Genomic DNA, 25,064 nt, shown 5'->3' with positions numbered 1-25,064 from the left:
CTTATGTACAAGTCATCGTGTTTACTGGTTCGACGACGGGTTCAAACTTGATATAAAAGTATTGTTCTCATCTAATTGAAAATAATTTATTTTAAAATAATAGACGCACTGAGTCTGATCAATCCATATAGTTTTTTTTGAAAAAAGTAATCAAACGATTAAAAATATAATTACATTAACTAACAAAATAAAAATAATAATTTTTTTATATAATGAAATTTTGTAACATAATAATGTATAACAAGACTAAAATACTAATTCATATCATATATTTTTATCAACTGAAAATAACCCGCGCTTTTAAGCGCGGGTCAAAATCTAGTTTTACTTAAAATCAACAACATAAAAGTACAATATTTTAATAAAGAGAAACAACATATGAAATGATAAAAACATTTACGAAAAAAAAAAGAGAAAAGAAGAAGTTAAAAGCACAAGCAATAGCCGACAAAAAAATGAAGCAAAAGTAACAAAATCATTAAAACTAATCCACCAAAATCTAAATTAAAACCTTCCACAATCCTCCCAAGTAATATGTAAACGCCGTAAGAGAACGAAAGCTAGTCAGAATCGGATGAACCTTCGAAGAACTTACCTTCAAAGAAAATCAATTCATGGTTAACTTGATGAGTTTCTTTTTGAATCTTCTAGCTTTTAAAATCAGTCGGTCCTATATAAATCAAAGCCCCACTGATAACACTTTTATGGTTTAAATTATAGCCGATAGGGAGCAAATAACAACGTGGCATGTTTCAGTTTCTCACCACTTGCCAAAAGTTGATTAGTCTCTCTTACCTTTTTCCTCTCTATTTTGTCTTTTTCTGCATCTGCATGCATCACTCTCTATCTCTCTCCAATTCTTCTTCTCCTATATATTGCTATAGAAATGTTGCACACACATTTATAAGATCCCAATATCTCCAAAAATCCTCAAAACTTTTCAAAAATCAACAAAACACCCCACACATAAAGATGAGAAATAATTTCGTCCCTGTAACTCTCTCCTTCCTCACAATCATCATCCTCTTAACTCCATCAACCGCAGAACCAGAACCATCCTTTGTCTTCCCCGTCAACCAACTCCTCAACAAAACCAGCTCATGGCTCGACTTCCCGACCAAATTCAACCAACCCAAAATCGAACTAACAGCCTCAACAATCATCGCCGCCGTACTCTCTTTCATCGCCGCATCGATCTCAAGCGCCGGAGGAATCGGCGGCGGAGGTTTATACGTTCCGATAATGACAATCGTCGCCGGACTCGATCTGAAAACAGCGTCGAGCTTCTCAGCTTTCATGGTCACCGGAGGATCCATCGCCAACGTGGGATGCAATCTCTTCGTGAGAAACCCTAAAGCTGGAGGCAAGACGATGATCGACTTCGACTTAGCTCTGCTTCTGGAGCCGTGTATGCTTCTCGGGGTTAGTGTCGGAGTGATTTGTAACCTCGTGTTCCCGAACTGGCTTATAACGAGTCTCTTCGCCGTGTTTCTTGCGTGGTCGACGGTGAAGACGTTTGGGAACGGGGTGTATTACTGGAGGTTGGAGTCGGAGATGGTGAAGATCAGAGAATCGAGACGAGTTGGAGAAGATGATGAGGATGAGATTGAGAGTGTGAAGTTGCCTCTTTTGGGAGATTATGAGAGACCGAAGAGGTTTCCATGGGTGAAGCTTGGTGTTCTGGTGATTATTTGGCTCTCTTACTTTGCTGTTTATCTTCTTCGCGGAAACAAATACGGCGAGGTAATTGATCAGTTTCAAATTTTATGAATTTTAATTAATTAGTATTTAACCTGTTCGGTAATTTATTTTAGTTATATGGTCGATATTAAATATTATATTTTCTTTATAAAATATTATTGATTTTTTTTTGAAACACTTATAAAGTATTACTGAATAGAATTTAATAAATAGGAAAATGTAAAAAAAAACTGTATTTGAAAATACTTTTAAAACCAGTATTACTGTTATATGTGTATTAATAATGAAATCATTCAAAATAATATTAAATAATGAAAAGCAAGAAAGGTAAAAAGAGGTTGCAACTTTGCAAAAATCAAATTATTCTGTAATCATGATTATAATTTCTGTGTTATTATTGTGTTTGTTTCCACTAGATTGAATTTTAATTAGTTTGAGGACTTGTAGATTTAATTTAACTAAACTTCTATATCTATTTTATTGGAAATAATTTTCTTACCATAAAAGGAAAAAACTATGAATTGAGAATGGCATGTCAGGAATAGTTTAACAACAGACTAATAAAAAGACGGAATGTTACTTTAGTAATGATTTTGTAAGATATCAAATCAAAATTTTGTTTTAACTAGGTTAGTATAGTTTTGTAATAGTTAAAGATTCTACAGCGAAACTAAAATTTCAAAAACCCGATCAAGTATGGTTGGTGTGTCTATATTAACTACAGTAACAAGGAACGTATCAATCATATAGTTGCTATTTAGATTATGAAAAATTAGGTGAGATTTAAGTTAGATGAGAGAATAAATGAGAAGTGAATTAACACATGTTTGAATATTGGTTTCATCTACCCTCGGTCATGCCATGTATTTTATTTGGGAGTCACGTGTGAAGATGCGTTTGAAATTAACGATAGGGAACTTACTAGCGATGGCGAACTTGTTCACGTGAAGGCAGGTCATCATCAATAATGTGGTTTCTAGATTTTGGTCCGGTCCTAAGAAAAGTTAATGTCTTTTTCTTCCTGCGATCTTCGTCAAGACTTTTGCAATTTTTAAGATTCCCTTAACCTTTCAGGGATACTGGGGCTACTATTTTTTTTTGTATCTATTTTTTCTTTTAAAGAAAAAGGCAAATTCTTGGTACAAAATATATAAAAAAAAAACCTAGACACTTAAACAATCCATCTTGAACCTTTTTTCCTGTGATTTTTCGTTAGGAAAGACTTCATTTCCTCATCATATATTTTTACTTTTATTTTTCAAAGTTCAGTTTTCAAGACAATCTTGATGATGAAATGAACATACATGATAAGTCTAAATAATATTAAAGACAGAATAGAAGATACAACGTGTGCTAAATAATGAACACACACTATACTTTTGGTAGAATTTACAGTAGAATAATGTGCACTTTACTGTATAACTAAATATTTTTTTTTTTTTGAAAAAGTATAACTAAATATTTTCAGAAACAATATGACAATGTACTCTAAGTAAACATTCTAAGAGCACCAGCATTAATGAACCCCCGGTTGGGGTTTATAATTTGAATTTTTTATTATTTTTTTATTTTTTTTTTAATTTTTTTTTAAAATAAAAAAAATAAATTGACCAATAGCGGGCCGCCACATGGCTTGGGGCCCGCTGAACAGTGACGACTCGGATTTATACGGAAGGAGCGTGGCGAGACAGGATCATTACTGTAGCATATTATAATATTTTTTTTCTTCTGGGGAAGCGTGTGAACTCCACCCACGAACCTCCAATGCTGGTGCTCTAATAACTTCGATTATTTGCATTGGCAGGGGATCATATCGATCGAGCCATGTGGCATCACGTACTGGCTCCTCTCATCAACTCAAATACCACTCACACTCTTCTTCACTCTTTGGATCTGCTTCAGTGACAATGTTCAAGGCAACCAGTGTTCAGATCACCAAGACTCGGTAAAGGTTTGTTTTAAAAAAACTCCAGCAAATACTTGATTAGTTTTCGAAAAGACGGATGACTGATTAAAATCTAAAAAAAAAAATTGGCCCATGCAGGACGTAGAAGATTTGAGATCAAATGATGGAGGAAGATCAAACAAATGTCTGTTTCCTGTAATGGCTCTTTTAGCTGGACTTTTAGGTGGTGTTTTTGGCATTGGAGGCGGAATGCTCATTAGCCCTCTCCTCCTCCAAGTCGGCATAGCTCCCGAGGTAATTTATGAGGTCTTGGCTCTGTCAAAACGAGTCTTCCTTTTGCTAGATTAAGTAAAAAGAATCTCTGTTTTTGCTAGATCACAAGTTAAAAGACTCTGTTTTTGTTTTATTAGGTAACTTCTGCGACATGTTCTTTCATGGTTCTGTTTTCATCCACGATGTCTGCGATTCAATACTTGTTACTAGGCATGGAACATACAGGAACCGCTAGTCTATTCGCGATTGTATGTTTTGTGGCATCACTCGTTGGACTAATGGTGGTTCAAAAGGTTATAACTCAGTATGGAAGGGCTTCGATCATCGTGTTCTCGGTTGGTATTGTCATGGCGTTGAGTATTGTTTTGATGACAAGCTATGGAGCTCTTGATGTTTGGAATGATTTTGTCTCTGGTCGTTACATGGGTTTTAAATTACCTTGTTGAGACCAATTACCAAATAATGTTTGGTTTCTTTGGTTAATAGTTCATAATAGATGTGTCTATCCATCATGGTCTATCATGTTTTTCTGTTGCTTTGTGTTCTATTTTTGTATGAACCTAAAATTTAATATTCAGAATGCACATCTCGTGCATTCGAATATATGGTCCAAAGAAAAAAGTTGTGTTCTAGTGTTGTAGTTTTGTAGACTGAAACTCATAATCATATCAAATTTTATGCATTTCTTAAATCATTGTACTGCCACAAACTATGTGTACCTACTTAAAGCTTCTTAATCTCTAAGATGACTTTTTGGTAACCGATTATATATATCTTAAAATTTACACATAAAACAGAAGTGTCACATTTAGTTCAACACTACAAAGATTCATGTATACAGAAACAGAAGTCACCAGTGTACTAGATATGTATCTGTGTTAACCAGGTTGAGTCTTCTAGAAGTGTCATTGATAGATTTTAGAAATTCTTGCAGAAAACTCAAAGAGATGAATATAGTATTTGTGAATGTTTAGAAACTAGAAAGATTGAGCTCATAAGAGCTTTATTGAAAGATAGAAATAGAAATATTGAAATAGCTTATTAAAGCTTTATTGGGCAATAAAACTAAAGAAAGTATGAAGCTTTATGATTGTCACCAAGATAAGTAAGATTGTAAATGATTCATAAATATGAAAGGAGAGGCTGCATTCAAAGCAGCCAAAGTTCCCTTCTTCATTACATAACAACTCTATTTATACTACTAATTCAATTGCAAAGGAACCCTAACACACATGGGTTTACATCATAGTATTGGGCTTGTTGGTATTGTCTTGGACTTGGGCTGTCTTGTGTTAATAGTATTGAATTAAGCTTGTAAGTACAACTCGTGAATCAATCTTATAGCGATTGACCACTCGTCATCGTTCTCATAGCGAACGAGGAGCAGAGACTCATATCATCTTCTACACTCAACAATACAAGCATAATTCTCAAATGAATAACAAGTTGTTATTTAAAAGCTGTAACATAAAAGACTAAATAAAGTCGAAGCTTTCCCATCCTTCTCCTTTATTCAAATACTTTGAAGTCTCTTCTTGAAACCAAAGCTTCCCCACTTCTTTGTTTAAATCATTCTTCTGTGGCTAAAACCAACATCTCAGAAGTACCTTCTTTCCCTTCCTTGGCCTTCCTCTTGCGATAATACACTCTCTTTTATCTATCTATCAGTCATATTACATGTTAGCTTAACACTATTAGCCTCCTCTGTTTCCTGCAGCCTGCGCATGCACCAACGGTTGATGAGGTTGTTTTTACTTTAGTTTTCCTAAGCACATAGGGGGTGACTGGTTTTCCCGCTATCACCCGCAAACGCAGCTTTTGCGGTTGGTAGCGGTTGTCGGCGGTTTGTAACAATCACTCAAATCGTTCTAAACCGCTTCAAACCGCTCAGAATCTCATAAATTCAAAAGTTGGCTCCAACTAGTGTTTGCGGTTGCGGACGGTTGCGGAAGGTTAAAAAAAAATTCTTTAAAAAAATATATATATATATATACAAAAGTAAAAATATTTAATAAAAAATTTAAAATTGAAATTATGAAAATATTAAAATCTATTATATTTAAATTAATATTATAAAATTAATAAAAACATTTTCAATAAATTTTCAAAAATTAAAATTATAACTTTCTAAATATAAATTTTATATTTATTATAATTTTATGATTTTTGATATTTTTATAATTATATTAAATGTAAATATTGTTAATTTATTATTTGACAGTTACCGCATTTGGTAGTTAACCAGTCATAAGTCACCCGCAAACGCACCAATTTTTAACGTAGTACCAGTCGTACAAATTTCTTAAAACTGCTAGAAACCGCAACCGCCCGCATCCACAAACTCCCGCAACCGCAACCGTAACTGTTGCGTTTGAACCAGTCATGCCCTTACTATTCATAAATGCTAGGCTAAAACCTTATTTTTAGTTAGTCAACAATGTTTAATTTTAGGCCATGTTTGTAAATCGAATCGCTGGACTCTAGGGCCTGACTGGTTCAAACGCAGCGGTTGCGGTTGTGGCTGCGGGCGTTTGCGGATGCGGGTGGTTGCGGTTTATAGCGGTTTTAAGAGATTTGTACGACTGGTTCTGCGGTTAAAAATTGGTGCGTTTGCGGGATAATTATGACTGGTTAACTACCAAATACAGCATCAGTTAAATAATAAATTAACAATATTTACATTTTATATAATTATAAAAATATCAAAAATCATAATATTATAATAAATATGTAAATTATATTTTCAAAGTTATAGTTTTAAATTTTTAAAATTATAGAAAATATTTTTATTTTAAAATTTTATAATATTAATTAAAATATAATAGATATATTTTAGTATTTTTATAATTCCATTTTAAAAAATTTATTGAATATTTTTATTTTTGTATTTATATGGTTTTTAAAAAAAAAGAAAAAAAAATTATCCTCCCGCAACCGCCCGCAACCGCAAACGCTAGCTGGAACCAGCTTTTGATTTTAAGAGGTTCGGAGCGGTTTGAAGCGATTTTTAACGGTTTGGATGATTGTTTCGAAACGCTGTCAACCGCTACCAACCGCAAAAGCTGCGTTTGCGGGTGGTAGCGGGGAAACCAATCAAGCTCTAAACAATTTGTTTCCTTCCGTTTTGGACTATAAATCATACATGTGGAAAACTAATAAAACTTGAATAATACAAAACTAAAATAAAAATCCTAAAACGTAAACGTAAAATAAAAAGGAAACCGATAAATAGGTATATATTGGAAGACAGCGAACACTTAAACTAGTTGTTGCCCTTTTAGCTCTCTCATCTTTGCCGTCTCACGCACAAACCCTAAAAAGCGCTTCTCCTCGGCACTTTCAATGACGAAGAAACGCAACCCTTTAGAAAACCCACCAGCTGCTTCTTCCAGCGACGACGACGACGACGAAGCCGACTCTTCCGCTGGAGAAGAAGAAGAAGAAGTTAATGATTCTTCATCAGAGGAAGAAGAAGAAGAAGACCAACCCAATCCTCCTTCCTCCTCCGCCGTCACAATCGCCATCCCTGGTAAAACCACCTCAGCCTCCGATTCAGTTTCTGGATCCGAAACCGAGACCGATTCCGAATCCGATACCAAGAAGGACAAGTCTCCGCCGCCGGCAACCAAATCGGGAACGAAGCGGCCCAGCGAAGGGACTTCGAAGGAAGCGAACTCAAAGCGAGCGAAGATCGGCGAAGACTCGAAGAAGCCTGCTGCTTTTCAGAGACTGTGGACCGAGGACGACGAGATCGCTGTCTTACAAGGCATGATCGATTTCAAGAAGGATACGGGGAACTCTCCTTACGACGACACCAACGCTTACTACGATTACATCAAGAAATCAATTAGCTTTGAGGTTAGTAAGAACCAGTTCATGGATAAGCTTAGGAGTTTGAAGAAGAAGTATATGGGCAAAGAGAAGCCTTCTTTCACCAAGCCTCATGACCAGAAGTCTTATAGATTGTGTAAGTCTATATGGGGACCTGAGGGGATGGTTCTTGAGTCCAACGGCAAGAAGACCAAGAAGGTTGGCTCTGTGAAGCAGCAAGAGCTCTCTTTTGCTTCTTCTCCCAATGGTAAAACGGTTGATGATGGTGGTGACATGTATGATTGGTTTGAGAAGTCGTTTCTTGTGCGAGGGATTGCGGGTTTCGGTGTCGATGAGAGTTATGTGAAACAGAGATGGAGGTTGGTCCCGGTGGAGACTAAGAGGAAAGTTGAAGAGAAGGTTAAGATGTTGCAGGCCAAGGAGATTGAGTTTGTGTTGCAGAAGACTGAGATTTTGCATGAAGTCACCTCTTTGATTGCTGAAGCATCTAAGAACAAGCCATTAGAATGATTGATTTGATCTACGGTTTCAATGCCAATTGTCTATGCCTCTCTATTGTTTTTTCAACTTAGGATTTTTACTTTTTCTTCTTTTATGATCTACTTACTGTGTAATTTTTCTGGTTCATTTAGATGGCTTTCTCTCATATGAAACTCTCTTATATTGGATTTGTTGCTAATCTATAATAACACAATAAAAATAAGATTACTGTCAATTGTCAAGCCTAAGGCAGTTAGGTGACATATGAACTAGATCCTAGCTATGGTCGAACTGTTGGGTATTTTTATGAAATGTAGGTAAGTATTGGTTTGGTTCGGGTAATATGAACAAGGTTCTAGCAATTTGTGTTTAATCAAATGGGTTTGTTCTGAAAAAATTCAAGTAAAAAGATAAAAAATTTGGTTAAAGAAGACGAACTTACAAAAATCTTGTGATAACTTAGTTAAGTGATAACAAATCTGCAAGTCAATAAAAAGTTACGAGTCTTTCTTCTGATTCTTAGGTGAGAATTTAGGAAGAGGAAGAAGGTGAACAAGTTAGTTGAGTCACGTGCTTACCTTCTAAAAAGCCTTTTTGATCAATGGTTGTACCAAATGAGAAGAGAGACTAAAAGCTTTGCAAATTTTACTTTTACTTCCTATATAAAAGTCTCAAGACGTTAAACCTCATAACAAACAAATATACATTTCTGTGCGTTAAGAATTTATAATATATCAGATGACAAGCACTGATCAGACCACCGGAACTAAGAAGGTTTGTGTCATCGGTGGCACAGGAAACTTAGCCTCTATTCTCATCGATCGCTTGCTTCAAAGTGGCTACGAAGTTAACACCACCGTTAGAGATCCAGGTTCCTCATTTCTTCTTTCTTTCTTTCTTGTCTCAAGCCATTTTGAATGTTTAGTGACTCTTTTATTCTAAAATTTGCAGAAAATGAGAAGAAAATGGCAGTCCTTAGGGTACTTCAAGAGCAAGGGGACCTTAACATCTTCAAGGCGGACTTGACCGATGAAGGGAGTTTCAATTCACCAGTCTCGGGCTGTGAATATGTTTTCCATGTCGCAACGCCAATCAGCTTTACATCTCAAGATCCCGAGGTCTGTTCTTTTAACATATTTGTTACTCTAAAAAAAAGAAAAGAAACATTCCCAACTGATCGTGTTTGGTGTTTCAACTTACAGAAAGACATGAGCTCTGTTTGTTTCTTTAACGCTGACGCGGCGTTAAGCAACCAAAAATTACGAACAAAACAGAGAAATTTAACCGCAGCTTTGTTATGAAGTTGCCGCCGGCGACTGTAAGCGACTGATTTTCCGTGTTTTCATCGTCGCCGTAAATACTAGCGGCTCCAATACATGTGCTGACCTGCGGACAGCGTCAGATATCATTATTTTTTAAGTCTCTGTTGTAACTTCTTGCTGACCTGGCATTTAAAATCCTTTTACATTTTCTTGCCGCTGACGCAGCGTCAGCGTCTCCAAAAAGAACACGGCTATGATCAATCCAGCGATACAAGGAGTGATCAACGTGTTGAAATCTTGCTTAAACTCCAACTCAGTCAAGCGCGTGATCTACACTTCTTCAGCTGCTGCGGTTTCTATCAACAATCTTTCAGGACCTGGACTTGTGATGACCGAAGAAAACTGGTCTGATATTGATTTTCTCAGAAAGGAGAAGCCATTTAACTGGGTAAATTATAATTACTTGCTACACAAGATAGGTTTTGTTCCTTACCAAGTTTACTTACTTCTAGCTGTTCTTTTCTAGGCATACCCAATCTCAAAGGTGTTAGCAGAAAAGGCAGCTTATCAATTTGCGCAAGAGAATAAAATCGATCTCGTTACCGTGGTTCCAGCACTCATAGCTGGAAACACTCTCATCGATGATCCTCCTCCGAGCAGTTTATCTCTCTCGATGTCTTTGATTACCCGTAAACATGATTTTTTTTCTTTTTTTAATGAATGTTAAATTTTATTCACCAAAAAACCATTTTTACATAATGTATGTAATCATCTTCTGTTAATTGGTTTTGTTGTTAGGGAAAGAAATGCATCTGAACGCTCTCAAGGAAATGCAGAAGCTATCTGGCTCCATCTCGTTCATCCACGTGGATGACCTAGCTTGTGCCCATCTGTTTCTTGCGGAAAAAGAAACAGCTTCTGGTCGCTACATTTGTTGTTCTTACAACACAAATATTCCAGAGCTTGCGGATTTTCTCAGAAAAAGATATCCTCGGTACAATGTTTTGTCAGAGTAAGCATTTATCTATCTCCACATAAATTGCAAATTTTAATTAAGAAAAAGTTTCTGACTGTTTTCTCACCATTTGTTTGGGTTGTGAAATTTGGCAGATTTGAAGAGTGCTTATCAACTGCGAAACTGACGCTATCCTCGGAAAAACTCATCAATGAAGGCTTTCAATTTGAACATGATATCGAGGAGATGTATGATCAGATGGTGGAGCACTTTAAGACAAACCGATGGGCCTAAAGAATCTTTATTTTCCTATGATGTACATTGGAATTTATATGGGGCCTCCGACTCTCAATATATGATTCCTATAAAAAAATGGCTTTAAATAATATGTTGGTCGATTTTATGTCTCTTTATACAATATATATATTACTTGCAAAGTTTGTGGTTTGTTAATAAAATTTGTGTGGAGAAGTTTCATGCTGTTTATATCTCATACCGTTTAAAATTTAAATATACGATTTACTTATGAAATGCCTATTTGTTTTTGAACTTGAGGTGTTTATCGTTTATATGCAATGTTCTGATTAGAGTTCTGATTATTATACGACTCTGTTCTGTGACTGTCTTAAGAATGTACAGCCATGATAAGATTTGCTTCGCACAATTGACCATTGATTAAGATTGTAGACCGAATTCTTAGAAATATAAAATCAGTAGACTAGACTAGATTACCAAAAGCAGATCATCAACAGAGGACGAATCCACAAGCAAGCTCGAGCTTTATTTGTGGTTCAAAAAGTAGTCTAAAACTAGACCCAACTTGCCAAGTAGAAAATATTGAAACATCATCATTCATTCATAGGTAAAGACTTCACTATTCCTCTTGCTCATATGTTATTCGTTATAGCATCATTTTTAATTGGCATCAGATTTCTCCAAAGCTGTAAGGAAAAAAATTAAGCAAATGAATAAAAGAAAGGCAAATGAAATGGAGGAGATAGGCAAATGAATAAAAGAAAAAAGGAAAAAAGAAAGGCAAATGAAATGGAGGAGATAGCATTATTACTGTTGTAGTTAAGAAGCTTTTCGATAAGATCGACATGAGTCATAAGCATGCGTCTGCAGCAGTAACGAACTAACCCAATCGCATCAAGAGCATCCCTGCATATTCCAAAAAACATAAACCAATTTGAGAACGTAAAATCATGTTGTAGCTTAACGCATAGGGGGCTAAAGATTAAACTAGAGATGCAAACAACAGAATCGAAATACCAGTAACCTGCTTTAAGTTACAGAGCTAACATATATGAAGTTCAAAATGATCAAGTTGCAAAACAGAAGTTGAGAAACAGATCAATCATGTACATACAAAGACTCTCTAAAGAGTTTTTTTTTTCTCACAAAAAAGTAAGTATAATGAGGGAATCAAAAAGGGTTAGTTACCCTTCGGTGTAATCAGCCTGGAGAAGATCAAGGTAAGTGTCCCATTTGTTCCCAATCACCTACGATTCATAGAACCTCAAAAACTTTTATCGTGATAGAGAAAAATGTGTAACCCTAGCTAGAGACTATCAAAATGTCCTTCAAATTAATATAAAACGAATCATCGAAATAAAAGGAGAAACAAACCTTTCCACAAGTAAAGCAACGAACTGGGATGATCATCGTGCACGAACTGTTGCCGCTCTTGCGATTTCTTCTTTAGGGTTTTCTCTTTCGTGCTTTAGTGAGTTTTCGCGTCTATGGTGGCTCTTTATATGTACGTTAAACGGCACCGTATTCAGATGAAATTTATAATTAATTATTTAAGGAGAAAAAAATAAGGGAAAGAGATTTATAATTTAATTCTGAAAAATAAGATTAGAGAGGAGAAAAAGAAAAGGGGGTTGTCTTCTTCAAGTGATCTATCTGCTCGAACGTTTACTTTCAAAGCATCGATCGATCTTTTCTAGTTTTCCCAAGAAAATGTTGGAAAAGATCGGATTGCCGGCGAAGCCTTCTCTGAGAGGAAACAGTTGGGTCGTCGATGCTTCTCATTGTCAAGGATGCTCCTCTCAATTTACTTTCATCAATCGCAAGGTCTCTTTCCCTTTCTCCTCTCTCCTTACTCTTCGTTTCGATCTATTCAATACTTGCCTCGAGATCTTCAGGGACTCCGTCTTCTGGATCTAGTTTTTGATTGAAAGTTTGGATCTTTTTTAATCGAACACTTAACTGAATGATCTGTCTATTGATTTGCTGAAGATGTTTGTTTTGTTTCGTCTATGTGTTGTTTTTGTTTTACAGCATCATTGCCGGAGATGTGGGGGCTTGTTCTGTGGTAGCTGCACTCAGCAGCGAATGTCCCTACGTGGACAAGGTGACTCACCTGTTCGTATATGTGATCCTTGTAAGCAACTTGAAGACGCTGCTCGCTTTGAGCTGCGTCATGGCTACAAAAACAGATCTGCAAAAGGTAGTAGTATCCTACGATTCAACCAATCTCATCGCCTTACATTTGGTTTTGGTTTTAAGTAGGCTTGTGATATTATCAGCAGGTGGCTCTAAAAGGACCGTAAAGAATGAGGATGATGTTCTCAGTGAGATTCTTGGATCTGATGTTGATGTATCTTCTTCATCGGAATCAGACAGGGTTACATCTAAAGAAATGGGAAGCAGCAGCAGTATGGAGTTGGGTGCTACTCCTGAAGAGTTGCGCAAACAAGCGGTAGAAGAGAAGAATAAGTACAGAGTCCTTAAACAACAAGGGAAGTCTGAAGAAGCTCTGAAGGCCTTTAAGAGAGGGAAGGAGCTTGAGAGGCAGGCGGACGCGCTTGAGATATCCTTGAGGAAGGACCGGAAAAGAGCACTGTCCATGCGAGATGTCTCAGCCGCGACGCAGAAGAACAAGGCTGCTACTAAAGAATCTAGCAAATCACAAAAGCCTCCACGGAAAGATGATTTGGCAGCTGAGCTGAGGGATCTTGGTTGGTCTGATGATGAAGATAAGAAACCAGCTACTGTGAGTTTGGAGGGCGAGTTTTCGTCTCTTCTCCGTGAGATCCCTGGAAGGACGACTAACCCACAACAGAAGAGTGGAGGGGGAATCGACAAGAGTCAGGTGATTGCCATTAAGAAAAAGGCACTTGCGCTTAAACGTGAAGGGAAGCTTGCAGAAGCTAAAGAGGAGCTGAAGAGAGCTAAAGTTTTGGAAAGGGAGATTGAAGAGCAGGAACTTCTGGGTGGGGCTGATGAATCTGATGATGAGCTATCCGCGCTTATCAACAGTATGGATGATGACAAAGAAGATGATCTGTTAGCTCAATATGAGGGAAGCCATGGTTTTGACATTGGTAACCTTGTGGAAAGTGTAGATGATCTTGGAGTTGATGGTGCATTTGATGTCACAGATGAAGATATGGAGGATCCAGCGATTGCTGCTGCGTTGAAATCTTTGGGCTGGGCCGAGGATCCTGGTCGCCGTGAGAATCTCCACACTCAGTCTCCTCCTAACAACAGAGAAGAACGTTTAGCTGAGATTCAGGCATTGAAAAGAGAGGCTCTTACTCTCAAACGAGCTGGAAATGCTGCAGAGGCCTTGGCTACACTGAAGAAGGCAAAACTACTTGAGAGGGAACTAGAGTCTGCTGCTGATACATCCTCACAAGCTGCTGCTACGAGCCTGAACCATCCTCCCAGAAGCAGGCTAGCGATACAGAGGGAGCTTCTTGCAGTGAAAAAGAAAGCGCTTACTTTGAAAAGGGAAGGTAAGTTTAACGAAGCTGAAGAGGAATTGAAGAAAGGAGCGGTTCTCCAAGAGCAGCTTGAAGAGCTTGACAATTCGTCAAAGTTAGCTGCAGCAGGAAAGGCTATTCGTGAAAAAGATATGCCTGATATCACTGTTGATTCTATGGATGATGATGGAGAGGTAGATGTAAAAGATGAGGAGTTAAATGATCCGAGTTACCTCTCGATGCTTAAGAGCTTAGGCTGGAATGATGAAGATAATAATCATGCGGGTGATTCATCTGGAAGAGTTGAACCAGTTAGTACGAAACCAAGAAGAAGCAAAGCTGAGATACAACGAGAACTCTTAGGGCTGAAAAGAAAGGCTTTAACTTTGCGGCGACAGGGTAATGTTGATGAAGCAGAGGAAGTTCAAAAACAGACTAAAATATTGGAAGCCCAGTTGGTAGAGATTGATTCAGGCAAGAAAACATCTACTGATAGTGGGATGAGTGTAGAAGATGATAGTGTTACAGAAAATGATATGAAGGATCCAGCACTATTGTCGACTCTTAAGAACTTGGGATGGGAGGATGAAGAACCAAAGAAACAAGAAGCTGCATTTAGCTCTATGCAGTCTACTGGTCCACGGGTAGCTGCCAAAACAAAGGGACAAATCCAAAGAGAACTTCTGGACTTGAAAAGGAAAGCACTTGCCTTCAAGCGTCAAGGGAAAAACGGAGAGGCTGATGAAGTATACAGTCATGCCAAAGTTTTGGAAGCACAACTAGCTGAACTGGAGACCCCCAAGGCTGAGCCAATGGGTGAAGTCTCAGCTTCTACCATCAACTATATGGACGTTGATTTATTAGTTGGATCTTCTCAAATGGAGGACAAGGCAGGCAAATCTGCAAGTGCTGCTCAAGGTAATTATGACATGTTAGGAGACTTTATCTCCCCTGCTAAATCTGATTCCTTAAGCACACATGGGATGAGTGAAAGTAGAGTTGTTTCTCAATCAGGCCAGCAGCAACCAAGTATGATGGATTTGCTGACTGGTGAGCAGTGTGAGAGGTCTCAAACAGTGAGACGTGAAGAGTCAGCACCTGGTAGTTTTGAATCAGCTTCTGTTGAAAATTCATCTCCTCAGAACACACTGGAGCAAGATATTCTGGCTCATAAGAGAAAGGCACTTGCTTTGAAGAAAGAAGGAAAGATAAGTGAAGCTAAAGAGGCATTGCAACAAGCGAAATTGCTGGAGAGGAGACTACAGGAAGGAGAAAACCCTTCTCCTGAAAAACTCAGACGAGATGATGTGGTTTCTGCAACGCAACCTCCTGTTGTACGAGAGAAAGAGACTAGCCCTTCAAGTTCAGCTGCTCCAAAGCCAATGTCTAGTCGTGACCGTTTTAAGCTGCAGCAAGAGTCGCTAAGCCACAAACGTCAAGCCATGAAGCTTCGTAGGGAAGGTAAGATGGAAGAAGCTGAAGCTGAGTTCGAAATTGCCAAAACTCTTGAAGCGCAGCTAGAGGATTCAACATCCTCAAAATCAGAACCGGTAGATGATAATGTAGCAGTGGAAGATTTTCTCGATCCTCAACTCTTGTCTGCCCTCAAAGCTATCGGACTAGACAGTTCTGTGAATGCGTCGGCGAGTAAGCCAGACACGACACAAGCTACTCCAAAACCAGTGCGTGAAGCTGTGAAACCGAGTCCAGCGAAGGAGAGTGATAGTAAGCAGGAGAGAATGCAGTTGGAGGAACGCATCAAAGCAGAGAAGATAAAAGCTGTGACCCTGAAACGTTCAGGGAAGCAAGCTGAAGCATTAGATGCTCTTCGAAGAGCAAAACTCTATGAAAAGAAGCTAAATGCTCTTGCGTGAATTTGATCAACTTTGGATTTTTGTAACATAACCTCAATGTTTTTTTTAAGAGTTTATCAGAGTCGAAGACTTTTCAGAAACCATAACTTTTTGATGGAACCACAAAGAACTAAAGAAGACTCATAAGAGCAAGTCCAATGTAGGGTATGATGACAGTATCTAACTATTAAAAAATGCAGAAAAAATTAGAAAAGAAGGAGAGATGACTACAATCGATTCTTATCTAAGCCACTATAAGACCTCTTCTATTTACTATGTTGCCACCTGCTGTTTGTTTGTTGGTTAAATGCTGTTAATTTGATTATGTATTTTGCTTCGATCAAAAATATTATTCTCTCTGTTCCTGAAAGTAAGATTTTCTAGAGTTTTCAGGTTTATTAAGAATATAATAAATATTTACAATTTAATCTACAATTTATTTTTCAATACACTTTCCAATAACTATCCACCAATAAAATTTAATCAATTCAAATATTCATAATTAATGTTTTTCAAAAATATATAAAAGTACTTTAAAAATATAGAAAATTTATTTTTGTGGAACACGAATAAACTCTAGAAAATCTTACTTTCGGGAACAGAAGGAGTATTGTTTAATTTATTAGATATTTAGAGCATCATTAACCTAGTAAGGTCTCTTATTTTTTTATTAGTTATTGTGAGTTAAGAGACTCTGCTAAGAGACGGTAACATTTATGTGCTCGAATGCAAGTCTCTCAATTAAATTTTCTTAAAAAAAATTATTAAACATTTTTTTTGAAAATAAAATTTATTTATTAAATAAAAAATAGTAAAAGATAACATTCTAAACATTAATTTTTAAATAAAAACATAAAACAAAGATTAGTAAAATAAACGAAAATAATTTGAAAGAAGCATCCGAGCTCAGTTGTTGTCTTCATCACGTCCAAATTTGAGTTTCTCAGTTTGATATGTTCTTGAAATCATTCTTTAACGTAAAATTTCACATTTGGAATTTGAAGAGAGTGGTGATCCTGAGAAGCATTACCAAGATCTGTTTTCATTAGCCAAAGAAGGAGTGCAGAAAGGGAAGGTGCTACTTCTTCTCATACTTTTAACTGGTTTAGAGTTTTCATATCGGTTTTGTGTTGGTCTCACTTTCTGATTAGTACTGCGATATCAAGAACACACACACACCGGGATGAAGTTTGTAAAGTCGACCTGGCCTTCTAAGAAGAAGGAGAAGTATGATCAAGATTGCATTGTCAAAGGCCGTAACGAGCCTTGTTTGGTTCGGTCAGTGTAGTTTCCCCTTGTCCAATCCATAAACATTCTTGAAAAAATATTCTTATGCAATCATTTTTCTTGTCCAGACAAGTTCTTGAGGTGGTGGCTGGCCATAAAAGATAATACATTACACCATTTAATGGAAGAAACATTTTTGAATAAGATGACAGTCAATCACACGTCTTTTTATCTCATATATTATCATCTTCTTTAGCCTCAGTAGTCAGTAGAAGACAACAAGATAATTGTGTGTTTGCTGCTTCAAGTACTGATGGTTGAAAGCACCGCACTGCTCTCAAGACTGTTCGCCTCAGTTCTCTGCCTTCAACTTCCTAAGAACCAAACCAAAACTAGTGAGTCTCAAACCCAAAATCAACCAACCAAACAGATGAGAGCAAAGCCTTATCATCTTGATTTCGTTTCAATCTGCCTTTGAGAAAAAAAAAAGGCTCAGTGCTTGGCGTCTTCTTCTTCGCAAAACTTAGAATACTTGTCTGAATCCATCAGCTTCTTAACTTCGCATCACTTAGCTACACCTTTATGATCCATCCTTCTTCATATGGGCTCGTGTTCACCTGTTAATTCAACAGAAGAATCTCAGCTCGAGACCACAGGACAAATCTCCAAGTTTATGATGTTTCTACAGAGAGAATAAATGCTAATATGATTTTTCAAATGAGGACTCACCAATCCAGGGGACTCGGTCAGAACCTCATTGACTTCAACCACAGTACCAGAGCTGGAGAATTGATATCACTAGTTGCTTTCACACTTTCAACAGCTCCAAAACTCTCACCTTGTGACACGGAATGTCCCAAATCAGGCAACTCAACATAGACCACATCACCCAAGTGGTCCTGAGCGTGATCCGTTATACCAAAGGTTGCTTTGTTCCCATCAATCTTCACCCATTCATGTGATTCAGCATATTTCAAATCCTTCAAAACCACTATTAACACAACCGAGTTGAGATTAAATGTAAAAATTATTCAACATTACGACAAAGAGATTCACAAACAGAGCTCTTATAGATCTCTCTTTAAAAAAAATAAAAAAATTTCTTAAAGATCTCTTGCTCTGTATACAAGTTGCTTTCAGACAAACACATCATTCCACAAAAAACCATTTACTATCAAAGACACATACTTTCAAAAAGAACAATACCAGATTCAATAAGAGAGAGAAACCAAAGAAATGAAAAAGAGAGAAAGGAATGGGATTGAGATTTACCGGAAAAGAACCCTCGTTGGGAAACGGAGATCCTTAGATGAGAAGCAACCTTAGAAGCCCACAAGAATCTAGCAGCCATTTTTCTCGTGAGATCTTGAACGAAGAATATGGATGAAGCAGGCCACTCCTAAATACGCTTTTATGACATGGTTAGCAGCTCGGGATTGATTATCGACGCTGGATAGGATTGCTAAATGGAGCCAAGGTATTGTTACCTCTTGTGTGCTTTGTAACTCTGGCACTGAATCGAGAGATCATCTTTTCTTTGAGTGTTGTTACTCTGCTCAAATGTGGGAAAAGGCAGTCAAAGGTATTATGGGGAGCTTTTATACCAATGTCTGGTCTGAGATTATGGAGTTCATTATAGACAGAAACAAGGAGAAGAAGTGGCTGTTTTGCATACGTTATTCTTTTCAGTTAGTTCTGTATGTAGTGTGGAGGGAACGCAATAAAGTGAGGCATGGGGATAAGTTGCTCCCATTAACTGTGGTGCAGAGAATGATACACAAAGGGATCAGAAACAAAATCAGCGTTCTGAGAAGGAAGGGAGTCAAAGGAATGGATGAGATGATGCAATTTTGGTTTTCAACTAGAATTACAAATGTTTAAGTTGTTTATTGGAGTTTAAAGTTCTTTAGTAAACAGTATGCACTAGTTGTAAAAAGGGAAATTGTATTGTATATACAACAAAAAATTTATAATTAAGTATCTAGCTAAAAAAAAAGTTGACTAAGATATTCAACATATTTTATAAAATATATACTAAACTACCCTTCTAAACTTACCTGATAACCTCTTTTCTCTTTCTTCTTTCTTCTTTCTTCTTTCTCATCTTCTCAAACCTCCATTTTTGTTATGAGAAACATTTGAATCTCAGTTTTTTATTTTGCTTTTATATTTGCCAATAATTTTTTCTATTATTTCTTTTCCAATGGTGATTATTTGGACGATGATACTACTAAGAAATCAAAAAAGTAGTTGCATATACCTTTATTTTCATATTTTGTTTTAGTTTCAAAATCTTTCACCAACGGATACTAGTGCAAATCTGGTGGTTTAGTGACGATGGTGGACCTGTAAATGAGTGTTGACGTGTAGAAGATGATTCTTAGACTATACTATACTCGGTGATAAAAAATTTAGTATAGTATATTTTCATTAGTGTACCTATTTGTGTAAGATTACAATATTATGTAAGATATAATCTCCTTTCACTTTTGTATTTATTTACTATTTCTGTGAAATCAACAATCTATCATATCTTTTCAATAGTAGCAGATCAAATAGTATGGAATGGTTTTTGTATTACTATACTATCCGTAAGAAAAAAAATAGCACTTAAATCTCTACTTTTTATTGATATTTGGGTTTAGGGTTTACAATTGATATTTGGGTTTAGGGTTTACAATTGGGTTTTGGGTTTAGTAAGTATAGCTTAGGATTTAGTATTTAAAGAGAAAGGATGAGGTTAGGATCTGCATTCATCTTTTTTACTATGTGGTTCTTAGTTGTTATCAAAATGGATTGACAATGTTTACAAAATAGAACAGATTATTTAATGAATTTTTTTTTATCCACACATAGTCACATATACTAAACACCAATAACTACATATACGGTACATATGAGTACGACGTGGATGTTTTATAATGCTTCTAGAGTGAATAGCAAGCTGTAAATTATAGCCATATTTCAAATTGTTCACGTCATCAACTCTATCTCCTTACGAAACTGGGTAATTGTGAAAGATAAGGATATAACCGGATAATTTGGGTCATAAATGTTAGTTATTTAATTATGTCAAATCAAGGTTATATTCTTTATTTCTATTAGTGTTTTTTATATTGAGCAAATTTTCCTTTATGAAAAAGCTATTTTTTTGTGAATAAATTTAACATTCATTCAAAAAAAAAAATACAAAACAACAGTTACATAGAGAAATTGAGATAGAGAAGTTTCGTGACGAGAGGATTCTCGAGAAAGAGAGAAGCTGAGAAGGTCGAAACACCAAACCTCTCCTCCACCCACTCATTTTTGGACAGCTGTCTCATAAGACCTCCCTTGCGGAGCTTGGTTAAGAGACGTGTCTTCCCTATTATCTATTTTTCATTTTCTTTTAATTCCAATTAGACTGAGATACATGCTTAAGAGACTGCAATAATGCTACTCTTATAATAACATACTAACCGTTAAGGTTGCCCTTAGAGATTAGAAACTAAATATCTAAAACAATGAGAACCCTGGTTCCATACAATATCAAAATCTGACGACTTAGTTTGTTTAACTTGACTATAGTTTAACAGTTATTTAATACAATACCAATTACGAAAAGAGAAAGAAACCGAAAGTTATATTAATTATGAAACCAATTAACAAAACAATAAAGGAGAAGAAGAAAGACAATATCATTGGAGTCAAAGCTCTACTCAACCTTTCTCAAACACAGCTACTGAATACAAGAAGCACAACGCCACGAACACGTTGTGCTGTCTTCTGTTTTAAATATTTTGCCTTGACAAGGCTTCATACAATAATGGCAAATTGGCCGAGAAATATTCCTTTTGGCAAGAATTTGAAACTTCTTTCTGTACAATTCGAAACATTGACCAGGTTTCATATATGGATCTTCGCCGAATAAGCAGCAAGTGTGAAGGATGGTGCAGCAATCATTACACCAATAGAAGTATGTGTAGACGCTATTTTCGCACTCGTCGCACCAATATTTCTCACACCCCTCTTCTCCCCATGAAAGTGTGAGAAAGTGTTTGTCGTTCTTATACCTTGCTTTGTATGGTAAGGTGGCACATACCATACACACAATTAGATCGCATTTGATGCAATTTAACACCTGCCTACCTGTATCTTTGCATACCTCACATAATAACTTCTTTTCTGAGTCTAAAGATAGGAACAGTGGATCCTCATGACCTTGGTAATCAAAAGGCTCTGAAATGGAAGCACACCTCACATCTAGCTTAAAGTCACATTCCTCCTTTGGACACTGATAAACAAAGCCACCACAACTGCGCCAGCAAGCATCACACCGAAAGTCACTAGAAACATTGTTGATAGTCTTTAATATAAGTAAATGCGGATGTAATGCATGTTGTATTCTGCGATGAGCTTTTAGGCATGTTTCATGGAGGATGAAGTCACAATCCGTACATGAATACAATTTCTCTTCAAAGATAGGCATGACACAAGCTTCGCAAAGCTTGTTATCATCATAGAGTATGTTTTCTTCGAGTCGGAGATGATGGTCATGAAGAAAATAATGTATCAACCCTTTGGATATCTTACAGAAGGGTGGTGCATCTTGTGTTATATCATCTTCATCTTTTTCTGGTATACCTTCCAGTTCTTCTCCATCCCAAACATTTTTTCCTAGAGCACATCTCGAGTGAACAGCGTAGTCACCACACTTGTGACAAGTATATGCACCATAACCACCGTCAATACTTTGATGACACACTCCACAAGGATACTTTCATACCGAAGAGAAGAAACATGGGAGATACGATGGTTGTGACGTGATATCTTGATGGTGTGAGGGAAGTACATACAATCTCTGTGAGCTACAAAGTTGCATCTGAGACAGACATATGTGGCATATTTTTCTATCAAACCACAAACGTTGCAGATTAAAGAATTTTGTCTAGGGAAAAAGGTAAGGGGATGGACATGGATTTTTTGTTGGTCTATAACAGGTATCAACTTCATTGCACATGTTGGATGCATGGAAGTTTGATAGACAGTACAATGATATTTCAAATTCATTATTTTTCTTCCACAACATGGACAGTAAGAAGCTTCATAATAATTAATGCAGAGTTCGAGAGGATGACGAGGATAGTAAGGGTGTTTAATTTTTAGTGGAGCCTCTACACATTCTTTGTGGAACGTTAAATCACAGTATTCACAAAAATAATAATCTGTACCGAAGTTTGAGTTATAGCATATACGGCATCCACCATGTATAGAAAACTTTTCGTTGTTGCACCAAAACAACGGAAGTACATGATGATTAGCACGATTATCAGCCCTTGTTGTAGAGATGACATACTCGGGAGAAGAAGTGAGCCACCAAAGTTCATGCTGTGTACCGTGGTAGTCTTTTCGTGCTCGTGCCAAAGGGCATAAGAAAAGGGGCAGAGAAGGGTGATCTTGGTTGGCTGCTTCATCAGGTGAGGATGTGCTTTTTATTTGCGGTATAGGTCGGTACTTGGGGTGGTGGTATACCAGCAATAGTTTACCATCGGTTTCGACCTCATGAAATCCACCATCGTAATCCATGACTGCCTCAGGTTTTTTTTTTCCTTTTTATTATGATTTTGTTAAAAGCTTTAAAGGTTAGTTGGTTTACAAATATCAATCTTTTAACACTTTAAATAAGGAAATTTGTGTCCAAAAGTCTCAATCTATTTTAGATCCTTAACGTGAAAAGAATTGGATTTTGTTCTTTTCTTTGTAATAATGCTATTGTTTATTTAAAGCAAAAAAAAAAAAAGAATCAGTTTTTCTTTGCACATAGTTTATCTACTCTTTGATATTTACGACTCCTTAAGAGTTTAGTTTCAAAAAAGCTGTGCTTAAAATTTAGATAAATTCCCAAGGATATCCTCTTTTAATTTTTTTTTACCAAAAAACTCTACAAAAATGATCAAAAAAAGTTTCATTAAATAGTTAATATACATTTATAATTATGGGATTAACTAATCTACACTTATGGGTTTACAGTTAAAGAGTAGTAGTTTTGGAAAAGAATTTATTATTTTAAAAATAATTAAATATTTCTTTTTGATAAAGAATATTTTAAAAACAGTTTCAAAAATTATTTTTGAATTTCAAAATGAAAATTTCAAAAAAAAAAAGAAATTTTGAAACAAAAATTTGAAACTTTTTTATATAAAAAATCGAAAATGTTTTGAAAACATATAATTCAAAATTATTAATTTTTTATATTTTTTAATTTTAATTTATATTTATATATATATCTATAAAGCAAATGGTAGAATACATTTATGGAACCGAAAATAAAGATAACATCAACCATTTCACCATCCTGGTCATCGAGCAAATTAATCTCAAAGGATGTATCATTAAGGATTTTGTGTGTAGTTCTACATCGGCAACCCTTCACATTTCACTGCAACATAACATAAGCTTAGCATCTCCCAATTTTGTCAACTGCTATTTTTCAGAGGTTGTACAGTTGACGATTGTGTGTAATCCTACTATGGTAGCCTCTCCAGACCTCATTGCAATGTAGGAAGATCCATGCATCTCCAAAAACAGCTTTCAGCTGCTCTCAAAATCTATTGATTGAGTTCTTCAATGTCGACTTTGACTTCAACGCATTCTTTCAAATGCATGCTCAAAAGGATTACAAGTGAAGCTTTTCTAGGAATCTCTTCTCTTCTCAGTCATCTCTATCCATTATCATGTTTTAGTTATTCACTTTTCAATTTACCGTCGAATTTATCTCTAGTTGTAACCGTGTTAACACATTGAGCCTTTAATTTTAATACAATGAGTTTTTAGAGAAAAAGAGAATTTCCCTATAGTTCAAGAGGTTTTTGGCTAACAATATGGCCTATATTAGTTAAAAAACTTAATAAACAAAATCTGGTTGGTAAAAACTAGATTAGTTTTTTATTTGTACAGAAACTAATTTAATAGCATTTTTAAAGGGAAAACAAGAAATTGTTAGAAAGGGTAGTTTTTCAAATAGTTCTTTTTTAATTTTTTTACCACCAAAAATCTTCCAAAGAGGAAAATGACCGAAAGAAGTTTTGAAAATTGAAAATTGAAAAAGCTTCCAAAGAGGAAAATTGAAAATTGAAAAAAAAATTATTAAAGAGGCAAAATATCCTTCTATCTCTTACTTTATAGATATATAAATAAAAAAATTTAAAATCCAAAATTTTTTTTTTGTGGTTTCTAATTATATGTTTTCAAATTCAAACTTTTGTGTAAATATTGTTTTTGAAATAGTTTTTCATTTTTTTTTTGTTTTTTTCAAAATTTCTTTTGAAATTTGATAATACTTTTTGAATCTATTTTTAAAATTTTATTTTATTTACTTTTATTTTTTTTTCAAGTTTTAAATTACATCCCTAAAACTTCATCTTTAACTTTAAACCCTAAGTCTAGATTAGTTAATTCTAAGGGTATAAATGTATATTTACTTATTAATAAAATCTATTTTTATCATTTTTCTTTTGAAGACTATTTTTTAAAAATAAACTAAAAATCTATCCTATGAATTTTTTTCTAAGAAAAAAAAGAGGAATGAATCAGGAATCTTCCACGAAAAGAAAAAAGTATCCTCTATATATTAATTGAGAAGTCATTTAAGTGATTTCTGCTGACGTATCGCTCATATGGAAAATTCTAATTAATTGTTATAATTTCATAGGTTGATAGTTTTTATTTTTTTATTTAATTAATTCAAGTTTTTAAAAGGAAACTAACCCTAGAATTATTTAATCTAATATATGTTTCCAAACATACAATTAAACATCTTAAATATAGATGAATTAATATAATATATTTATAGAAACAATTAAAAATCGTAGATTACATTATATA

At 35.7% G+C, this 25,064-nt stretch overlaps 5 protein-coding genes, 1 long non-coding RNA gene and 2 pseudogenes across 10 annotated transcripts; 5 read left to right on the top strand and 3 right to left on the bottom strand.

The window, feature by feature from the left end:
• Window positions 1-732: 732 nt before the first annotated feature.
• On the top strand, window positions 733-4,571 carry LOC106376866 (sulfite exporter TauE/SafE family protein 2-like). Of its 2 annotated transcripts, none has more exons than XM_048736497.1 (4): window positions 733-1,743; window positions 3,506-3,652; window positions 3,746-3,901; window positions 4,018-4,571. In XM_048736497.1, exons 1-4 carry the CDS (start codon window positions 748-750, stop codon window positions 4,324-4,326), a joined length of 1,608 nt encoding a protein of 535 aa, XP_048592454.1. In that variant the 5' UTR covers window positions 733-747; the 3' UTR covers window positions 4,327-4,571. The 2 variants fall into 2 exon arrangements, with proteins under 2 accessions (XP_048592454.1, XP_048592456.1); XM_048736499.1 differs by having other exon boundaries at window positions 802-1,743; window positions 3,506-3,646.
• Window positions 4,572-7,124: 2,553 nt separating this feature from the next.
• LOC106376865 (probable transcription factor At1g61730) lies at window positions 7,125-8,382 on the top strand. Its single transcript, XM_013816997.3, has one exon. It carries the CDS (start codon window positions 7,223-7,225, stop codon window positions 8,219-8,221), a length of 999 nt encoding a protein of 332 aa, XP_013672451.2. The 5' UTR covers window positions 7,125-7,222; the 3' UTR covers window positions 8,222-8,382.
• A 478-nt stretch (window positions 8,383-8,860) lies between these two features.
• Window positions 8,861-10,894, top strand: LOC106374840 (anthocyanidin reductase-like). Its single transcript, XM_048736477.1, has 7 exons — window positions 8,861-9,062; window positions 9,143-9,309; window positions 9,394-9,399; window positions 9,707-9,901; window positions 9,980-10,142; window positions 10,252-10,465; window positions 10,564-10,894. The coding sequence occupies exons 1-7, from the start codon at window positions 8,930-8,932 to the stop codon at window positions 10,700-10,702; spliced, it is 1,017 nt and encodes a 338-aa protein (XP_048592434.1). The 5' UTR covers window positions 8,861-8,929; the 3' UTR covers window positions 10,703-10,894.
• Window positions 10,895-11,050: 156 nt separating this feature from the next.
• LOC106374839 (DNA-directed RNA polymerase subunit 10-like protein) lies at window positions 11,051-12,181 on the bottom strand. Its single transcript, XM_013814778.3, has 4 exons — window positions 12,038-12,181; window positions 11,852-11,910; window positions 11,475-11,569; window positions 11,051-11,349 (listed from the first exon to the last, which is right to left on the bottom strand). Exons 1-4 carry the CDS (start codon window positions 12,071-12,073, stop codon window positions 11,324-11,326), a joined length of 216 nt encoding a protein of 71 aa, XP_013670232.1. The 5' UTR covers window positions 12,074-12,181; the 3' UTR covers window positions 11,051-11,323.
• Window positions 12,182-12,228: 47 nt separating this feature from the next.
• LOC106376864 lies at window positions 12,229-16,075 on the top strand. Of its 4 annotated transcripts, none has more exons than XM_048736467.1 (4): window positions 12,229-12,487; window positions 12,695-12,863; window positions 12,946-15,039; window positions 15,136-16,075. In XM_048736467.1, the coding sequence occupies exons 1-4, from the start codon at window positions 12,374-12,376 to the stop codon at window positions 15,993-15,995; spliced, it is 3,237 nt and encodes a 1,078-aa protein (XP_048592424.1). In that variant the 5' UTR covers window positions 12,229-12,373; the 3' UTR covers window positions 15,996-16,075. The 4 variants fall into 4 exon arrangements, with proteins under 4 accessions (XP_048592424.1, XP_048592420.1, XP_013672449.2 ...); XM_048736463.1 differs by having other exon boundaries at window positions 12,943-15,039; XM_013816995.3 differs by having other exon boundaries at window positions 12,946-16,075.
• Window positions 16,076-16,909: 834 nt separating this feature from the next.
• On the top strand, window positions 16,910-17,437 carry LOC125576409. The gene is made up of 2 exons (XR_007314772.1): window positions 16,910-17,252; window positions 17,330-17,437. It is a non-coding gene; the product is annotated as an uncharacterized LOC125576409 (long non-coding RNA).
• LOC106373581 lies at window positions 17,288-18,552 on the bottom strand (annotated as a pseudogene).
• Window positions 17,288-23,189, bottom strand: LOC106374838 (annotated as a pseudogene).
• Window positions 23,190-25,064: the final 1,875 nt, after the last annotated feature.

The sequence above is a fragment of the Brassica napus genome, chromosome A1 (assembly GCF_020379485.1).
Source record: "Brassica napus cultivar Da-Ae chromosome A1, Da-Ae, whole genome shotgun sequence".
Taxonomy (NCBI): Eukaryota; Viridiplantae; Streptophyta; class Magnoliopsida; order Brassicales; family Brassicaceae; genus Brassica; species Brassica napus.
This window is presented reverse-complemented; position numbering and strand designations above follow the sequence as displayed.

What these genes read in the sequence shown, in the direction of transcription:
- LOC106376864 (XM_022720046.2), top strand. Translation starts at nt 12,374, where the DNA reads ATGTTGGAAAAGATCGGATTGCCGGCGAAGCCTTCTCTGAGAGGAAAC. An exon ending in TTACTTTCATCAATCGCAAG is followed by an intron (nt 12,488 to 12,694) that starts GTCTCTTTCCCT and finishes TTTGTTTTACAG; the next exon opens with CATCATTGCCGGAGATGTGG. An exon ending in CAAAAACAGATCTGCAAAAG is followed by an intron (nt 12,864 to 12,942) that starts GTAGTAGTATCC and finishes TGATATTATCAG; the next exon opens with CAGGTGGCTCTAAAAGGACC.
- LOC106376866 (XM_048736497.1), top strand. Translation starts at nt 748, where the DNA reads ATGTTTCAGTTTCTCACCACTTGCCAAAAGTTGATTAGTCTCTCTTAC. An exon ending in GCGGAAACAAATACGGCGAG is followed by an intron (nt 1,744 to 3,505) that starts GTAATTGATCAG and finishes TTGCATTGGCAG; the next exon opens with GGGATCATATCGATCGAGCC. An exon ending in AAGTCGGCATAGCTCCCGAG is followed by an intron (nt 3,902 to 4,017) that starts GTAATTTATGAG and finishes TTGTTTTATTAG; the next exon opens with GTAACTTCTGCGACATGTTC.
- LOC106374839 (XM_013814778.3), bottom strand. Translation starts at nt 12,073, where the DNA reads ATGATCATCCCAGTTCGTTGCTTTACTTGTGGAAAG. An exon ending in CAGGCTGATTACACCGAAGG is followed by an intron (nt 11,570 to 11,851) that starts GTAACTAACCCT and finishes TGGAATATGCAG; the next exon opens with GGATGCTCTTGATGCGATTG. An exon ending in AAAGCTTCTTAACTACAACA is followed by an intron (nt 11,350 to 11,474) that starts GTAATAATGCTA and finishes TTTTCCTTACAG; the next exon opens with CTTTGGAGAAATCTGATGCC.
- LOC106376865 (XM_013816997.3), top strand. Translation starts at nt 7,223, where the DNA reads ATGACGAAGAAACGCAACCCTTTAGAAAACCCACCAGCTGCTTCTTCC.
- LOC106374840 (XM_048736477.1), top strand. Translation starts at nt 8,930, where the DNA reads ATGACAAGCACTGATCAGACCACCGGAACTAAGAAGGTTTGTGTCATC. An exon ending in CACCACCGTTAGAGATCCAG is followed by an intron (nt 9,063 to 9,142) that starts GTTCCTCATTTC and finishes TAAAATTTGCAG; the next exon opens with AAAATGAGAAGAAAATGGCA. An exon ending in AGGAGAAGCCATTTAACTGG is followed by an intron (nt 9,902 to 9,979) that starts GTAAATTATAAT and finishes GTTCTTTTCTAG; the next exon opens with GCATACCCAATCTCAAAGGT.